Source organism: Lineus longissimus, chromosome 1, assembly GCF_910592395.1.
Source record: "Lineus longissimus chromosome 1, tnLinLong1.2, whole genome shotgun sequence".
Classification (NCBI taxonomy): domain Eukaryota; kingdom Metazoa; phylum Nemertea; class Pilidiophora; order Heteronemertea; family Lineidae; genus Lineus; species Lineus longissimus.
Window position 1 is genome coordinate 7,043,429 of NC_088308.1, and position 19,870 is coordinate 7,063,298.

Below are 19,870 nucleotides of genomic sequence, written 5' to 3' on the forward strand. Positions count from 1 at the left end.
GCGTGTGACTAATTCTCATCATCAGAGAAGACAGTAAGGCACTATGGTGGTTGTGACTTATTCTCATCATCAGGCAAGTCAGTAAGCTACTATAGCGAATGGCCTCAGATACCCTTGGTGACAGTATGACATTGGTCTTCTCCATGCAAACTTTAAGTTATTGTGTACCACTGAGTCACGAGCTTATCATGGTTGGTCAGTGCTTAGAGCTTACTGAAAACCCCCAAAAAGGCTTAAGAGGTTCTGAAAAACCTCAAATGGATTTGCCATTTCCCTGAAAATCTGTTGGCTGCCCCCAGCTGATACGTATGTATAAAATGTAGGAATTTAATGACACTGGAGATACTACCGATCACTCATTAATTTCAACTTATCATTGAACCGAATATAAAGGGCTAGTCTTTATCAATTCTTGCTAATATCAACTATGGATTAATTATGAATATATTCTTTACTTGCTTTACTTGATATCGATATATAAATTGTTATAGATGAGATTAGTCTGTCTGGAAAAAGACTAAATTAAAAGTACGCCATGGATTTATTTCTGCATGAGATGACCCCTCAATCAACATGTCAATCATTCTCGAGTTCTCTGACGTCATTGTCCTCTGTCGTCTGATCGTTGAAGAATCATTTCACACTGATTTATTATAGCACTCTAGCTCTCATCAACCTGAAGATATGCAATATGGAGAAGTTACCGAAAAAACACACTGTTGACCTCAGGAAGAAACACATTGGGTGAGTTTAGTACCGGTTTTAACTGCGATTTTCAACACATGCTTTGGTTTTTGGCGCGTTCGTCCGTTTCACCTTAAAAAGAAATTAACCCACGAAAGCCCTATATTACACTATTGTTATTACATAGGCCACAAGAAGTGTTTCCACACAAAAGTTTTATAAATAACCAGCATTCTGACTGAAATTCAAATTCAAATTCAAATTGATTTATTACACTAAAATACCCTCTAGGGGTCAATGGTAAATGGATTAATTTATTTATTATCATCATTGACTTAACATGCGAACTAAAGAGAAATGGATCATTGTCAACCTATAGTGATAATATTGAATTGCGCACTCCAAAGAACCCACTAATTAGCTCAGCTGAGGAAGACGAAGGGCAGTTCAACAGCTGATTCATTACACATTTGTGGGAGGACATGTTTACACTGGTAATTTCATACAATTTTACGCTAAAGAGTCATAGGCTGAACATGTGGTAAGAAAATGAGATACGTCTTCAATTTCACCAGATTTGAAGATATCGCATGTTCTCTCAGTTCTGTCTATACCAGATGTCTACCTGTCTCAATTTTTAGCTTATGGGCTTCTAGCCTTAATTTCGTTATACAGGCTCTATGTTTAACTGACTTTATATTATTCATATAGGGTTGGATTTCAAATTTAACATTAAGATTTTTGTAGACCTCCAATTTTTTGTTGGCAGATATAGCACTAAAAACATCCTGCTGACAAATATCATTTAACCTGTGTTGAGCTAATGAGTAGAAAGATTGCCAATTGTCAATACATGTATTAACATTTGCTTGAGCAAGCCATATGTAGCCTAGCCCAGAGGTGTCTAGTAATTTTTTCACATTTGCTGCCCAACAGTTCTTAAATTGATTAACCTTACTTGTGACATTGGAAGCATCTAAAAGATATGCTTTCTTGACAAATGAGTCATTTTGTAAACATAGTGACCTAAACCAGTATTTGAGAAGACAACGATTTATCGTGGCTCTCAAAGGCGATTGCAAGTTCAGTCCGTAGGGGTGCGACTGATGTCATTTTATGGACACACAGAATTTCTTTACAAAATTTAGTGAGCACTCTCTCTATTTTGCTGTCATCATCTATACTTCTCATACCCCAAACCTCACAACCATAAAGAAGGATTGGCTCAATCATAGATTGAAACAGCTTGAAACTAAGACGGGGTGAATCTTTTAGTGAGAAGGGCGGCTTCTCTCTGAGCATAAATAGAGCTCTGGTGGCCCAGGTTATGTGTTGTCTGGAGAAATTTGCCAGATGGCGACAATCCAAGACCGAGGTACATATAATTGTCAACAATATCAATAGGCATGTTGTTAAAGGAGAATCTACCGTATAGTACGAGGCCAGAGACTTGCCCGATTTATAAAAGATGATACATTTGGATTTATCGACATTTATGTCAAGGCCCCATTTCGAGCAGAACGAGGACAAGCCATTCAAAAGTGACTGGAGACCTTCTTTTTTAGCAGATAATAGAACTAGGTCATCAGCGGAGAGAAGACAACTAAGTGTCCTACTACAGAAAAGTGGAGAAGTGTGACATTCATTCAAACTGTCTGGAAGATCAGATAAGAAAAGGTTGAATAATAGTGGGCTCAGTACACACCCTTGTTTCACACCAATGTCCGAGGAAAACCAGTCAAAAAAGCCATTATAACTCTTCACACATGACATTGAGTTAGAATACAGATTCTGGATAACATTAAAGATGTTTCCCTTAATTACAAAACTAAGAAGTTTACATAGAAGGCCTTTCCTCCATACTGCATCGAAAGCTTTCTTAAAGTCTATGAAAGCGGAGAAGAATTTTTGATTTTTACAGTACAGCTGATCATGAATTAAAGATTTTATAACATAAATATTATCAGAGGTCCGACTATTCTTGATAAAACCAGATTGTTCTTTGGAAGAAGATTATTGGTCGAGGTGAAATTTTCAAGTCTCTTTAATAAAACCAACATAAATATTTTACTGACCGAGTTTGAAATACTTATTCCTCTATAATTGCTTGGGTCAGAAATAGAGTTCTTCTTATGAAGAGGTAGAATATAGGATTGGTGCCAGCTATCAGGTAATTTACCAGAGCTAAAGGCAGAATTAAAAATATTAGTCAGTGCATCACAAAGTATATATTTGCAATGTTTTAACAACTCATTGCAAATGTTATCAGGTCCGGAAGCTTTATTGGTCTTTAGTTTATTGATCGCCCCGATTACCTCTTCCTTAGAAATATCAGAGTTCATTTCAAGCTGTGGACCCTCAGCAGACAGGGACGCATTATATAAATGTAGATTCTTCAGTATATTAATATACTCTTCAGATTGAAAAGATCTGGAATCTTTCTGTAGAGATTTAAAATAGGAGGACCATTCATCCAGGCCAATAGGGTTTGTAGAACAAGAGTCAGTATTGGATTTGATCAGTTTCCAGAATTGTTTTGGATTACCATTAGCAGCTTTAAGATCTGCACCAACTTCTTCTGGCATTGGGCTTTTTTATAACGATTAACTTGACGCAATTTCTTTTTAGCTTTAAAGTACATTCCTCTAATAAAAGGGTCAGATGGGTTCTGTTTCATCTTTGAACCTCATTCATTACAACGACGACGCAATTGTACACAATCTTTGTCAAACCATTTGTTACTGATATTCCTTCTTTTATTATTTCTAGAAAAGACTGGCTTCATGCACTGTTAAGCAGTTGTTGTCAGAAGCTCTTCAAATTTGGATATTTTTACCTGAAAGTTATCTTCAGATGAAATATCCTCGAGCTTAGGGGATAGACAGTCCGAATTAATAAGTCTGTCTAGAGTAGCTTTAGAGTCATCAGACCTGATCAGTTTTGGAGGTCTCTTAACAGGCCTATTCTGGCTGTCGAAAATATGACTTGAGTTTTGGTGGAGGGAAACTAATGAAGGAAAATTAGTAACTGGGTGAAAGGCGAATGTTGCAGAAATCTTACAGTGATCAGAGAAAGTGGTAAGAGCGTCAACTCTGAAATTCATGACATCCATTCTAACACAGCTATTGCCATTATATTTATAACAGGTAAATTCACCAAGAACATCACCAAATGTTCTACCATTCAAAATATATAGACCGCTATTTGAGCAAAGTTCACATGTGACATAGCCTTTTGCCATTTGAATTGACCTTGGTATCACTATTAATACGGTCAATTGTTGTGTGAGACGATTCTAATTCAAAAATGTCGTCCGAATTGACAGTATGAAAGTTTGCGATAAAATCAGGTAATGTGTTGGTCTGAGCATTAAGATCACCACCTAGGAGAATATGACAGGAACCTTTCATTTTGTTAATAAATAGTTCTAAGTCATCTAGAGGATCAATTTCTTTGTCATAGCTAACAGAATTAGCAGGAGGGATATAAGTCGTAATGATACAGAGATCCTTTGCCAAACCAAAACATTTTCTCTGTAACTTGACAGCGAGGAGATCAGGGTGTGGCATTGACAATTTTGTCAAAAATTTGTGATATTTCTTTTTGAACATGAATAATACACCATGCCCATGTTTTTTACGCCCATTGGGTTCAACGGGTTAAGAAAGAAAGGAATAGCCCAACAGTATTTTTAACTTGTTCTCAATTAGATCATTAGTACCAGTGTCATCTTTGATTGAGGTGGATTTCGTCTCTACTAAACCAATGAAATCATTCCAATTCACACCAGCTCGCAATAATTCGGGGTCGTCCAATTTTTTACCCAGGTGTTGGACGTTCCAAAAACCAAAATGATTTTGGCGTCAGGAAATTTCGCTGCTGCCGTATCCACCATTCCCTGAAGCTCACTAATTTCACACTTCGACCTGTTGTCATTGATGTCGTTGGCATCTACATGTAAAATGATCAGATTTGGATCATAATTGCAATTACTAAGAATTGCAGTAGCGTCTGCCGTGACAGTGGCATGTAGACGGAGTGACTTTAGTTCTGAGTGCACAAATTTGGAGGGACGAATGGACTTTGTGTTCGAACTGCCAATCAGAAGAGTTTGTAGCGATTGTTTTTGAAGATTCGTATTTTCACTGCGCTCCGAAGAACAATCCGAGGAAATCTCTAGGTTAAAAATTCATTTGGGGTGCCCCCCCCCCCCCGTGCATTTCTATATGTGTAATGTGCTATGTGTAATGTGCTTCCAAGTCTTTCTCACCAATAAAACTGCAATGAGACTCATCAAGAATGTTTTGCTAGATGTCAATAGCCACTCTTGTGAAACTATTGTATCTTGTAGAAATAGGTTATTGGTGAGGGAACCCTGACTGGACCAAATCGGATGATCTTTGTATTACTTTTTATAAGGATTCCCTGCCTATCCAAGCTAGTTTTTCTGGTCGGAGGGTACTGAAAATAGGCTGTTCCGTTTTTTTGGACCACCCAGTATTCTGTTGATGTAGAAAAAAACTACACATAGAAATGCACATAGAAATTTTTATTTTTATTTTTTATCTATGTAGTAGAGATTTCCCATACATTTTTTTGGTGCCATTTTTTCCATTGCCTTTTTTTCCAGTGCCTTTTTTACCCAGTGCCTTTTTTCCTGGTGCCTTTTTTTCCAGTGCCTTTTTAACCTAGTGCCTTTTTTACCCAGTGCCTTTTTTTCCTAGTGCCTTTTTTACCTTAGTGCCTTTTTTCCAGTGACTTTTTTACCTAGTGCCTTTTTTTCCGTACCTTTTTTTCCAGTGCCTTTTTTTCCAGTGCCTTTACCGTCTACCCTATTTTTCCTGTACCTTTATTACCTAGATTCATTTTCAACACGTGCTATGGTTTTTGGCACGTTCATCCGTTTCACCTTAAAAAGAAATTAACCCACGAAAGCCCTATACATGTATTACACTATTGTGATTACATAGGCCGCAAGAAGTGTTTCCACACAAGAGTTGTTATAAATATACCAGCATTCTCACTGATGATTACAACAATGTTTATCTGTGGTATTAGCACACTGTGATTGTTCAGCCTATTGTTCCGTTCCCGGGGTTCCATTCCATGCCTGATGCATAACCCTCCCATGAGTGATTTCCAATACCATAAGCATCCACCATGTGAGAGGTGGCATTGCTGCCATGCCTTTGAAATTGTATGGAATTGCCTATTATTTCAAGCCAGGTTTAGGAAAAGTAGTCATTGCATCTCGAGGACTCCAGTGTAAAAGTTGTCACCAAAAATTCTGTTATTTCTCAAAATTTCTGAGCAATTCACTGGAACTCTGGAAGGGAGAATGCTTTGTGTTGCTGCTGAAGATATAAGCTGCTTCTATGGAAACGCTATTAAGTCTGATGTGCCTTTTAGCCCTAATGTGTGCCCAGCCTCTCAGTCTCAGGCCCAGTCTTCTGGACCAATCCCATGCATTTCACAAGTTTTACCCAAAGAAACTACTGTTCAAATGAGGAAAGACTTGATTGGGTAAGTTCATTGATTTGTTCCTGCATGATTTTTCCTGAGGTCTTGGCTGGTAGGCATAACAACTTAGTTTTAATCCGTCCATAGCCTACCAGGCACATTAATAAATTTCCCCCCCCCCCCCCTCTTTTAAGTTCTTTTTAACGACGCCTTCACACTGCTTCATTATGAATTACCTTCATTTTCATCTTTTTTATGGGCACTAATTCTTTAGTCAGGAATAGGTGGGCCCCTGTTAAGACATTTTTAAAGGCCATATAGATTTCAACAATGTGATAGATACGTCAAAACTTCCTATTTTGTGCATCTCATGATCTACCTCCATGGTGAATCGCTATCTAAGGTGGCATGATTGCCAGAACCTTGGATTTCAAATCAATGGCTCTTTGTGGAAGGGTGAGGATGCGAGTGGAGTTCCACTCCAGTAGTAACCGATACCTTGGTAAACAGCAGATTTCCAGTAGTATCCTGTTAAAGTCTGAAGATGTCATTGGAGTTCCAATGGTAACCAGTAGAGTTCCATTGGTAACTGATGGGTTCTGGTGACCTCTTGGAGACATATTTGATTTCTAGTGACTGGTAGGCTATCCCTGCCTGGGAGAGCTGTGGAATGCCAGTGGGGTTCCAGTGGCAACCAGTGAACTTCCGTTTGTAGCCCACTTCTCTCCAGTGGTGTCCAGTGGAAGGTCGCTCTAGCAGGTGATCAGAAGATGGAGAGGGCTTAATTATGACAGTCAATCGAATTATGCTCTAATCATGGTGTATGAAGACTTTATATGTCTCACATTACGAATCACTTTATTTTCAGTTCCAACACCCAGTTGTTCTTCCACTCTGACCCCCTGAAGATCGTGCGTGCCTCTGGCCAGTACATGTATGATGAAGCGGGACAGGAGTACCTAGATTGCATCAATAACGTCTGTCATGGTATGTCAGAGATCACAAGAATAAAAATTTGACAATTTGCAGTATGCAAGGTAGAATGGGGTAATTGTAGCCCCGGTTTATTTGTAGCCCCTGCATTGTTTTATGCATGGGGATGTCAATCAATATCATAGGCAGGGGCTACAATTACCCCATTCTACCTTATTGCCTTTATAAAAGATGTGGTTACTTTTCAAAGACATCTTTTGATCAAAATAAATCGCTAGGTAATCAAGATATTTCTAAGAAAGGAACACTCTTTAGTGATTTTTCCTTTATTACAAAATTGTTATGAACATTTTAACTGTCTTTTTGTCTTCCCCCAGTTGGTCATTGCCACCCTGACGTTGTGAAAGCTGGCACAGATCAGATGGCGTTGCTGAACACGAATAGCCGGTTCCTGCACGATAACATCGTCCTCCTCGCACAAAGACTCGTCACGACCCTGCCTGAAAAATTAAGCGTTTGCTACTTTGTGAATTCTGGGTAAGTGAGGTTTTGATCATTTGAATATTGACAGTGGTTATCACAGCAATGAACCATAATTATTACTGCCATAAGTGATAAATTGCTTGCTTATTTGCTTGAAAAATGATTTATATAATAATGATAAAAATGATGATTATAAAAACTATGTATAATATTGGTCTGCTGCTGTTGAAAAAATTCCTTAGCCTTATCTTTTGAAATTCATAAAATGTTGGCCTTCATCCTTAGTGATAGTTTTTTTTACAATAGTTGCACTTGATAGTTTACTGCGATCACATGATACTTTGAAAACGTTTCAAAATTTTAGATGATAAACAATCATGCTGATATTTGTCCCTCTTTCAGATCTGAGGCAAATGACCTTGCCATGCAGCTTGCCCAAAGTTATACCAAGCAGAAAGACGTCATTTCCTTAGAACAGTAAGCAGGCCAGGGCTACAAAGGGTGTGCCATGGGCACGTGTCCCCCCCTTATTAGAGAAAATTCTGTGTAATTGATCAAGAATTAAGGAAACTGATGTAAAAAAACATGTGGGCACTCCGCCCCCTCGATCACTCTGGCGCTCCCTCTTTCTCACACAATTCCTGAATCCACCCCGTGGTAAGTTCATGATATAACTGAAGGTCATGATGTTAGCTTTATGCACCTATTGAGAACAATGAATGTGTCTTCAGAATTCAGATGTTTGTAACTGTACTCTGTCATGGTGAAGGAATTTCTAACCTAAACTTTTGAACTGAGGAGTCGACTGCCTGACGTGAATTATAAATGTGCTCTCCTCTTTCAGTGCGTACCATGGTCATGTCATCTCACTGATCAGCATCAGCCCGTACAAACACAACAGCATACATGGTGAGGGATGCCCCGACTGGGTCCATATCGTAAGTGGCCTAAGCTTTGTAGAAAAAGTTATAATTTGTAGCTAAACTGCTAGTATTAATTGTATCTTTAATGTGGCTGACAATGCTGAAAACTAACTCAAAAGTAGAAATGGAAAGGGTATTTTTCTTAATTTGTATTCACAATTTTCATTAATTTATTGATTGATAGATTGTGCATGGTGTTTACAGGCCAATCACCTATGTCTCCAATGGTATTGGTCTGTCACAGTCTAAATCCTTTCCTTTGACATGTTGTCACCCCTTGAAGCAAAAATTTCAGTTGAGCAATACAGTGTCCTTCCCACACATCAGTCGGCATTGGAGCAACTGAGGCATCAACCAGTCATACTGTACCCGAGTTTCTGAAGGGAACCCTATTTCTGGCCCTTCTGTCCACATGTCTATTAGTATTGACCGAATCTTAAGCTGACTGAAGTAACTTGAATGTCATATGTCTCCAATTATCCAGGCGCCCACTCCAGACACATACCGAGGTAAATTCCGCGACACCGATTATCCAGGCGAGAATCTTGCAACAAGATATGCTAGTGAGGTCAAGTCGTGTGTGGAGAAAATTGAAAAGGAGGGCCGTGGTGTTTGTGCATTTTATGCCGAGTCACTTCAAAGCTGCGGTGGACAAGTGATACCCCCACAAGGATACTTCCAACAAGTTTACAAGTAAGTTGTAAATTCTGGAATCTGAGAAGTCTGGGTTAGTAAATGGTGCTTTTTAGCCCTCGAAGTCTCTGGATAACTGGCTCTGTTGCTTGTGACGTCGTGTCATGTTATTTGCATTATCGGCTCTTAATGTTGTCACGTTTTTATTCCTACTGCCTCTGAAAAGCTGCATGACTCACTTCACCATCTAAAGGCGATAAGTACTTCCTCATTACTTCGTGAGAAACAATTTAAGTGACTTGCCCAAGATTGCAAGGCATAAACCCTAACGTACAGTCTACTTTTCCTTATACAGGATCATCCATGATGCTGGAGGAGTGTGCATTGCTGATGAGGTGCAGACCGGGTTCGGCCGTGTTGGTACACATATGTGGGCTTTCCAGGCGAATGACCCTGGTGAGTAGACCTCAGCAAACCCTTTTCTGAGGAATTGGGCTATTATTGTGCAAACTCAGAATGATCGTGTGCTTCAAGGAGCCTTGTAGCTAACTGGGTAAAAGTTAACACTGCTGGCTTAACCACGCGCAATAGGGCCCACTCTCGATCCTGGGGCGAACCCAGGATTGTATTTCTGGATGAATCGGCGTGGCTTTCAAGGAACTAACAATCCTGGCCCTTCAGAGTCCTTCCGAGACATAAAACTGAGGTTGCTTGTATCTGGTGTCTATGCCAGGGCAGGTTAAGACCCACCAAGTGAGAAACATGAGTAGTTTGTGTGGACTCCACCTCTGGCCGAAGTCGGAGTCACTAGGCCGATAAACCCACTTGGTACGCAAAAACCCCTTGGAGGAGGAATACTCCCTGGTGAAAATCAACCCCAAGGGTAGAGCAAGCCCCGAAGAAGAAGAAGATTGTGAGCTTTCATATAAATGGTCATATCGCTATCAGTACCTACAATAGGTTTTTTACAAAATTGTTTTCTCAACAACTTGGTCATGTCCCCACTTGGTAACAAGTGTCAGTGGACTTGAAATCAATTCTTCCTGAACATGAAAGAGATTATTGATTGATGTTTTGACGCGTCTAGAAACAGCCAGCGTGTTGGCGAGTCAGTTGTGAGAGGTTTTTTCACAATGCGATCGAGCTTTATGTTAGAATAATATGACACTACCACAATTGAAAACGAACTGCGCACTAGACGTATCCTAGGTTACCTGAAAAACTTACAATGTGCTCTCAATGCTTTTTATTGACTTTTCAGTGTTATAGATTAATATATAGACCATGTGCTGCCTCCCACATTCTCAGGTTACATATAGGCCTTGGGGGGTCTGAAACTTCATATTATTTTGTTTGTCATCAGCTTTTGACGGCAGGTGTGATTTTAGGCATTGTTTCATTAATGAATAGTTAACTCTTTCACTGCCATAGCATATATTCATTTAATCTGTTGTTATCCTCAATGTTGTTGTTAAGGGGAAGAGGAGAACGGTTGGTAAAATAAAGTATTTGCCATCTAGTGCCATTTTCCTCTCTGAAATTTGTTGGTATGTGTGTGTGGAGGTCAACAGCTGTAATAAACCTTAAGAAATCAGCAGTTGCTGCCTAAAATATCTATCTGGGTCTCGTCAAAATAAGGCATGAATACTTCTTTTTACAGTACCGACATGAACTCTATTGAAAAACTGCTCTCCTGAACCAGTTTGGCAGTTTGACAATGGGAATTATTGTGTCTTGCAGTGAAAGAGTTGATACTGTGGTCAAGGTTAGTCACTGCGGCCCACTTGGTGACTTGTTGTAATTGATTGTTAAGGGCATTTTTTACAGCAGGTTTAAGTGTTTTGTCCTTTTGATTTATCAAGGTGATGAATTCAGTTGCGGGTGTCATTAAATGTGCACCACAAGATTTCAGCATTGTTTTTCTGCCCAATCCAGTCCAGGGTCATTGACTCAATGGGTATTGCACTGTTGTGGTTCTGGTGACAGACTCGTGACCCACTTTAATTGGAAATGATAATTGCCACAGTTCAACATGCTTGTGATCTTGTGCAAGTCGCCAACTTCGATTGCCTCTTACAGATCTGAGATCTAATCTATTTAGTCGTGTCCTTAAACATTGTTGTTTCTCGGGGAATGAGGAAGTGTTTATTCAGGTGATCAGTGGTACTTTTAAAATGCATAAGAGATAGGAGAGCACCTAATTTTTCTGGGGGAAGGCCCCCTGTTCCACCCCACCATGCTGTATTGTCCTCTCTGAATTGGGTTGATGTGTGTGGGGGGTTAAGTTTGGCCAATTTAGGACTATACTCTCAAATAGGCCTCTAATTGCACCCCATCCCCAAGCTTCAAAGGGGGACTTGTTAACCTTTCAAGAATGATATTACGCCACTTTCTCTTCTAAAAGTCCATTCAATTGTGTTGATCAACACAGGGTCAAGTTGTGTACCAAGCCTATGTTTGCATAAATCTTGATCTCAAGTGTGAAATAAAACAAAAGTACAGGATATTGGTATTGTCAGTGTCATGTGGATATTGATTGGGTATGGTTTAAATTGGTGACATAGTGGAAAGGGAACGTGTCCCAAATATAATTTTTCTCAACAAAAAATAAGATCATCCTGCTGGGGTTGTCTTTTAGACTTTCACTTTTACAATGAACGTAACTTACAGGTTTGTATCACAAAATGCGGAAATTCAAAAAAAATTTCAGTAGCACCATGGTTATCTCCAAGGCTGCTACTTGCATTTCCGCTACCATCTCCCATTGACCAATTTTTCTTTGTGTCATTTCAGATCTTGTGCCCGACATTGTTACCATGGGCAAGCCGATGGGCAACGGGCATCCACTGGCTGCTGTCATCACAACCAGGGAGGTGGCCAGTGCTTTTCAGTTGGAATATTTCAACACCGTGAGTATCGCTAATATCTCCTTGCCGTTACCTTAAAACATCCCGTAAACAATGAAAATATTTTGCAACAATGCTGGCATTTAGCCAAAGCGAGCTTTGGCTGAGCAGTGAATATTTTCATGGAAATTTCCTCAGACATGATGATTGCCCACAGGAATGGTGTCAAATTGTATGAGTTTTTAAGACAACTACGCAATATCCTTGTATCGTTCCATGGGAATATTCTATACAAACAAGGAAGTAAGGTTTAGTGTCTATTTCTCTTAGAAGGAAAAATTTCCTAATTGGTGCAACTGCACTTTAATTTGGATTGTAAAAAAAGTGATGCAATAATTTACAAGCTGTGACCTCTTTTTTTTCTTCAGAAATTCGGTAAACATCCGTATTCCTGAAAATTGTTGATTTATACTAAAATCATATCACTTGATTCAGATTTTAATTAAAAATCGTTGATGTCATGATTGCTTTGTCCACTTCGTGATCCACATTATCTCAATTTTTTGGGCACAAAGCAATCATGACATGAACCGAAATTACTCAAAATCTGAATCAATATCAAGTGATATGATTTTAGTATACATGTAAATCAACAATTTTCAAGATAAATGGATGTTTACAGAATTTCTGCTTCAAAAATAGAACACGCTGGGTCACTTTCATCAAAATTTAGACAGTTTTGCCTGACTTGACCTAGATATGTTAATATACCATTGTTTTCCTCACAGAAGATGTGACACTGTGCCAAATTCTAAATAGTGAATTAAACACTCATTGTTTTGGTCAAACCTGTTGACCTCTCATTGCCTGTTGACACACATTTTTGAGAGACAATCCAACTTTCAAAAGTTGTATAACTGTCCCATTTCCGTTGCCAAAGATTTCCATTTGGCGCCTGGGTTTGATGTGCACTCAGCCCTCCACCTCATGTGATGGTACTCTACCTTTGAAGTGTTTTGCCCAAGGATATGCATAGTCATCAAAAGCATACTTTAAAAAGTGAACCTTCAAAAAAATTATTGATTTTTGTTATTTTGATAGTCTTTCACGATGGTGGAAATTCTGTATAATCTTTTAGTATAATGGTAATCCTGTATAATTTTTCAGTATGGTGGTAATCCTGTATCATGTGCAATTGGTCTTGCTGTCCTCGATGTGATTGAGAAGGAGAGTTTGATGAAGAATGCCATCAAAGTGGGCGATTACCTGTATGGCAAGTTTAATGGCCTCATGAAGAAACATGAAATCATCGGGGATATAAGGTATGCATTGGTTGTGACTTTTTGTTTTTCGGGGACCATGTCAACATTGTGGGTATCGTGATAATTGTGGCACCAGGTGCATATATCTACTAACCATAAGATTGGTTCAGAGGTTGCCAAGCCTACTTAAATGACAGTGATTAGAGAGGAAGGCAGACATCCATCAGGGTTCTCCACTATGCTTTATGTCCAGGCGCAGCACCCGGCATCCCGGCGTAACATCAGAACAAGAAAGTACCCACCCGGACAAATTTGTGGAGTTAATAATGGTTTCACTGAGGACAGAAAGGCCTGGGTGCAAGGTGCGAGTCTAATTCAGTCTGATTGCCACTAATTTGGCTCCAGCTTCATCTGTATCAATTGGGAAGTGTGGTCAGGTCTTGTTGTCAATATCTCAGTCAGTGTTTGAATATCTGTTTTGTTCTTGAAGGGGTATTGGTATGTTCCTCGGCATCGACCTTGTGGTGGATCGTCACACCCGAGAACCAGCTACTGCTGCAGCAAAGGAGGCTATCTACAGGTACGTCTCATTCGCTATTTGGTCCTGCAGTGCAAAGGATATCCTTTAGGTCACTCCAACAATGCTAATTGCTTATTTCAAACATGACTTCATCCTTGGTATATTTATGATCATAACTGAAGTATTTTTAATGGTCACGATACCATCTATTGTGTTTTAAACAAACGAAATGTACTGGGTTAGTGTAGTCAGGAGACACATTAATCATTTATCAAATATCCATAAATCCACAAATTTGGTGACAAAGTATGATGTATGTTTATTCCATTTTTAGATTGAAAGAGGAACATGTCCTGTTCAGCGCTGATGGACCGCACAGCAATGTCCTCAAGTTCAAGCCTCCCATGTGTTTCACCATGGAAAACGCTGATTTCCTTGTGGAGAAGCTGGATAGAATTCTTGGGAAAATCTGCCAGGACAAGAAGGAAAAGCGACTTGTTAACCTCGAGAAACGAAAGTTAGAGATTCGTAGCCATCCGACTGAGCCAAAGAGGATCCGACTGGAAAGTTAAGATGGCTGGACACTTTGACATTCTGGAAAGTGTTCTTGACTGTGTTCGTGCGCTTTCCAAGTAAGAGAAAGTCATGAAAGTGAATTGAATTTTGGAGTATGAGCCTCCGAAATCCAATTGAATGGAGACTGATGACTTTAATACTTGTGAACTGAATAATCTAGAAAGCTTTTGATCTAATAACTCTCTGAGGGATTAGATCAAAAGGGATGGAGGAGTATGGTATTGTATCTGTTTTCCTCTCTGAGGGATTGGATCAAAGGGGATGGAGGAGTATGGTATTGTATCTGTTTTTCCTCTCTGAGGGATTGGATCGAAGGGGATGGGGGAGTATGGTATTGTATCTGTTTTTCCTCTATGAGGGATTAGATCGAATGGGATGGGGGAGTATGGTATTGTATCTGTTTTTCCTCTATGAGGGATTGGATCGAAGGGGATGGGGGAGTATGGTATTGTATCTGTTTTTCCTCTATGAGGGATTAGATCGAAGGGGATGGGCGAGTATGGTATTGTATCTGTTTTTCCTCTATGAGGGATTAGATCGAAGGGGATGGGGGAGTATGGTATTGTATTTGTTTTTCCTCTATGAGGGATTAGATCGAAGGGGATGGGCGAGTATGGTATTGTATCTGTTTTTCCTCTATGAGGGATTAGATCGAAGGGGATGGGGGAGTTTGGTATTGTATTTGTTTTTTCCTCTATGAGGGATTATATAGTGTAGGAAGGGGATCAGCAATTGGGTGAGAGTGGGTTAATCTATATTGATCTGCTTTTTTAATGTTCCTCTTTGTATACATTTAAAATATCATTCCTTAACTTCCATTACTTAGCTCATAACTTAACTTAAATAAGCAATAATCAATGCAATCTGGCTTACTACAGGGTGGCCCAGAATTATTTTCCTATGGACAATAGAATTCTTTTGTGTATCCATTGTGTGAGGCATTGTCTTTCTGGCTTGCAAGTCATATCTTGCAGTGGTAATAATATCATGGTGTGTTTCATTCAGACTGTATGCTTGACAAAGTACTCTACCATGATTTGGCTATGATTTCAATGTGGGCTCTCCACTGTATGAAAATGGAAATTCAAATTTCGGGTCCCTTCCTAGAAAAACGTCTCTTTTTGAGTAGATATGTTTTAAACGAAGACTTGAAAAAGCACAGAATATATTAGAGATACTATAGAGTTTGTTAAATGTACTTTCACTCCTATCACTACTTAGGAGTATGTATCCATTTCAGTGGTTTTCCCATTACATTGTTACCAATGAAAAAAAGTCAAACCTTTCAATTAAAGTGCCATAACATTTATAAGTGGTCTTCATTTCAAACTTTATACATACACAGATCTTGGAAAATGAGACCTTAGTTCCAAATAACATTTGAAACATGCCTGTCTTTTACGACATGCTGGTTGTGACACACTGTTTTCATGAAGACAGTGCAAAATACAGGAAACATGACTGTTTTCAATTGCACTGGTTGTGACATTGTCTTCGTTAAGCCACTGCAAAACGCAAAACAAGACTGTCTTCAATGACATGCTGGTTGTGACACTGTCTTTGTAAAGACCTTGCGAGTGTTGTACTACAGAACTCGGAAAGAACCACAATTGCCTGATAAGACAGTGTCACAACCTCCCAATGTCTGTCTAAAAGTACTTCCTCAAAGTACTACCTTGGGCAACATCAGGACCCTTCTCCTGGGAGATTTTATTTCACTGCCCTCTTGAAGACATCTGTAAGGACAGTATTCTCCTGACAATAGACACCCGTGGGCTTGTGATGGCAGGTGAGAGGGGCGAGGGACAGAGACAGCACCCTGAGTCGTCTGTTACCAATGTTAATGCCCTGACAGTCCTCCACTGGAATAGGAGGACCATAACCACTGTTGGACAGCTGGTTGGTTCCACTGGTGGTTCACCGACTCTGCCCCTTACTAGCCTCCAGTGGGCCAACCATTCTTGATGTCTGGAGAAGGTACTGGGCTGTATCCCATACCTACCCTCACTTGTCAAACACGTTCTGTTGTCAACACAGAGAGAGGCGACCGGCACAACCATACCAAATCGGACATGGCACCTCCACTGTCGCCAAAACGATGAGATAGGTGAGACAGCCAGAGCTGATTGGACCCTGTTGTCCCGACTGGATCGAGCTAGGTACCTTCACTGTCTTGCCAAATCGATGTGCCCCATCCTACCCCTACTTGGGTAGTGATGTAGTATAACCAAACTAGTTGGGCCAGGCTACCCCTCCGTCTTGACAACACGGTGGGGGAGAGATGAGACAGTCACAGAAAGACCAGATTGGACTTAATTGCCACACTGTTTCGCCAAAACCGTGAGAGAGACGAGACAATTACAACCAGCTTTAATGTGATATGGTAGGTCCATCGTATTACCAACACAATGAGAGAGACACAACAGCCAAAACAACATCGATGGTACCAGGATGTCCATCGTCTTGGCAGTACGTTGAGAGAGATGAGACAGTCACAATCACGCCAAACCGGACTTGGCTGCCACACTGTTTAGCCTGCTATTCAGCCGAAACCGTGAGAGATTAGACAGTCACAGCCAGACGGAATTTGACACGTACGTCAGCTCTGTTTCGCCAGAAGTGTGAAGGAGATGACACAGCCACAACCAGACCGAACTTTGAGACCTGTCACCTCAACCGTGTTGCCAACACAGTGAGCGAAATGAGACAGTCACAACCAGGCCAAAGCAACGCTTAGCCAGATCTGTGACAGCGACGAGGCAGCCACAACCAGGCCGACTCGGACTTGGAAGGTAGGTCCACTCTGTGGTCGTCACGGTGAGATAGATGGGACAGTCATAATTGGACAGAACGTGACCAGGCTGTCCCCACCGCCTTGCCAAGGCGGTTGGAGAGACAAGACAGTCAAAACACCTTCACCAGCGTCTTGCCAACACGGTGAGGTAGACGAGACAGTCACAACGGGAAAGATTGGGACAGTCAAAACCAGATCGAATCGGGCCAGACACCTCCACCAGCGTCTTGCCAACACGGTGAGATAGACGAGACAGTCACAACGGGAGAGATTGGCACCCACGTGCCCTCAATTTCTTGCCGACTTGGTGAAAGAGAGAGACAAGAGAGTCAAAATCAGACCGAATCAAGCTAGGGCACCTCCACCGCCTTGGAATGGGACTCAACACAGGTGATCACCACAGGCAAATCTTTGTATCTGTCTCTCAAGAACGTGCCGCTGATGGTCTGTGGCATATCTCGCCAGGTGAGGTGGGCATCAAGGAAGTCACAACCAGAGATAATTTGACCATGTTGCCCCACCGTCTTGTCAAAAGGGTGTGAAAGACACTGCAGTCACAATCAGACTAAATCGGGCAAGGTACCTGCACCGTCTTGCCAACTCGGTCAGTCCTATCCCTACCGAAGTATGGGACCAGGCTGTCCCTCTGTCTTGGCAACATTGTAACCAGAGCTGCCACATTGTTTCGCCAAAACCGTGAGAGACATGAGACAGTCACAACTGAACTGAATTGTACATGTCAGTCCCACCGTGTTGCAAATGCAGTGAGAGATATACAACAACCAAAACCAAACCGATGGGACCAGGCTGTCCCACCGTCTTGGCAACACGTTGAGAGGGATGGGTTGGTCACAACAAGAACGAACAGAACTTGGGTGCCGCACTGTTTCGCCAAAACCGTGGGAGAGATGAGACTCACAACTAGACTGAATTTGACACGTCAGCTCCAACGTGATGCCGTCTTGGCAGCACGGTGAGAGATGAGCCAGGCACAACCAAACCGAACCAGGTTGTCTGCCACACTGTTTCACCATAACTGTGAGGGCGATGAGATGGTCAGACCGAACTATGGGATCTGTCACCTCAGCCGTTGTGCCGACACAGTGAGCGAAATGAGACAGTCACAACCAGATCAAATCAGATCAAGCTGCCCCAATGTTTTGCCGGAACTGTGCCAGAGACGAGACAGTCACAACCGAATCGGACAGCGATTCGAAGGTAGATTCACTGTGTGGCCGACACGGTGAGGTAGATGAAACTGTCACAGATAGATCAGCCAGTCACAACCAGAGATAATTTGAATGTGTTGCCACCCACCGTCTTTCAATCACGGTGCGGGAGACACTACAGTCGCAATCAGACTGAATCGGGCAAGGTACCTGCACCGTCTTGCCAACCCAGTTAGCCCCTTCTCTAGCTAGTCACAAGCAGAGGGGTGAATTTAACGCGCCAGCCCCACCGTATTGCCGACAGAGTGGAAGCATACCACTGCCTGGAGCAGATGAGGCAGTCACAACCAGGCTGAATTTGACACGTCAGCTCCGCCGTGTTGCCTCACAGTGAAAGGTTTTGATTGTCTCATCTCTCTCACCGCGTTGCAAGATGGTGGGACAGTTTGGACCCATTGTACATTGTAGTTTGCTCAACAATGTGGCAGCCAAGTTCTGTCAGTTCTGGTTGTGACTATCTCAACTCTCTCACCGTGTTGGCAAGACCCAATGGTAGGTTTGGGTCACAGGGCGGTGGAGGTGCCTGCCCTGATTCGTCGGTCTGGTTTTGACTGCCTTGTCTCTCTCCCTCACCAAGTCGGAAAGAAGTTGGGGGCAACTGGGTCCCAATCTGTCCAGTTGTGACTGCCTCCTCTCTTTGTCCCTCTAACTACGTTGGCAAGACGGTAGGGACAGCCTGGTCCCGTTCCGTTCTGTCAAACTATGACTGTCTCATCTATCTCATCGATCGTTTCGGCCACACCGCAGACCAACCTTCCAAGTCCTATTCGGTCTGGTTCTGGCTGTCTCGTCTCTGTTGCGTTGGGGCAGCCACGTCTACTTTGGTCTGGTTGTGACTGTCTCATTTCGCTCACTGTGTTGGCAACACAGCTTTTAGCTGGCAGGTCTCTTAGTTCTGTTTGGTTGTGGCTGTCTCAACTCCTTCACAGGTTTGGCAACCAGTGTGGCAGACAAGCCTGGTTCGGTTAGGCTGTGACTATCTCATCTCTTTCACCGTATTGGCAAGACGGTGAGACAGCCTGGTCCCATTTGTGTTGTTTTGGCAGTTGTATGCCTCTTACTGTGTTGGCAACAAGAGGAAGCTGCCAGGTCAAATTCATCAGTCTGATTGTGACTACTGTTGTCTCATCTCTCTCACCGTGTACCGTCCCCAACATAGTGGAGCAGCAAGGGCCGATTCGGTGTGATTGATTCTGTCGCATCTGTCTAACTGTGTCGCCAACACAGTGGGGCAAAAGCTCCAAGAAATTATATCATCAGGTTGTACCCCATTTGTACCCAAGTAAGGGTAGGATGGGGCACAACGACATGGCAAGACAGTGCAGGTACCTTGACGGATCCAGTATGATTGTGACAGTAGTGCTTACCGTGTTGGCAAGACGGTGGGAGCATGGTCAGATTGTCTCTGGTTGTGATTTGCTTGCCTACCTCACCGGGCGAGATATGTCACCGGCCATCAGTGGCACGCTCTTGAGAGAAAGACTTAAAGATATTCATATCGTGTTCTTTCGTCTTGTTTCCGAATCC

At 41.7% G+C, this 19,870-nt stretch overlaps 1 protein-coding gene across 1 annotated transcript; it reads left to right on the forward strand.

Moving 5' to 3' along the window:
• The first annotated feature begins 623 nt into the window (after positions 1 to 623).
• Positions 624 to 15,632, forward strand: LOC135487223 (ethanolamine-phosphate phospho-lyase-like). The gene is made up of 11 exons (XM_064770723.1): positions 624 to 744; positions 7,013 to 7,131; positions 7,455 to 7,614; positions 7,963 to 8,037; positions 8,405 to 8,498; positions 8,968 to 9,176; positions 9,472 to 9,572; positions 11,910 to 12,025; positions 13,130 to 13,284; positions 13,715 to 13,804; positions 14,079 to 15,632. The coding sequence occupies exons 1-11, from the start codon at positions 692 to 694 to the stop codon at positions 14,314 to 14,316; spliced, it is 1,410 nt and encodes a 469-aa protein (XP_064626793.1). The 5' UTR covers positions 624 to 691; the 3' UTR covers positions 14,317 to 15,632.
• Positions 15,633 to 19,870: the final 4,238 nt, after the last annotated feature.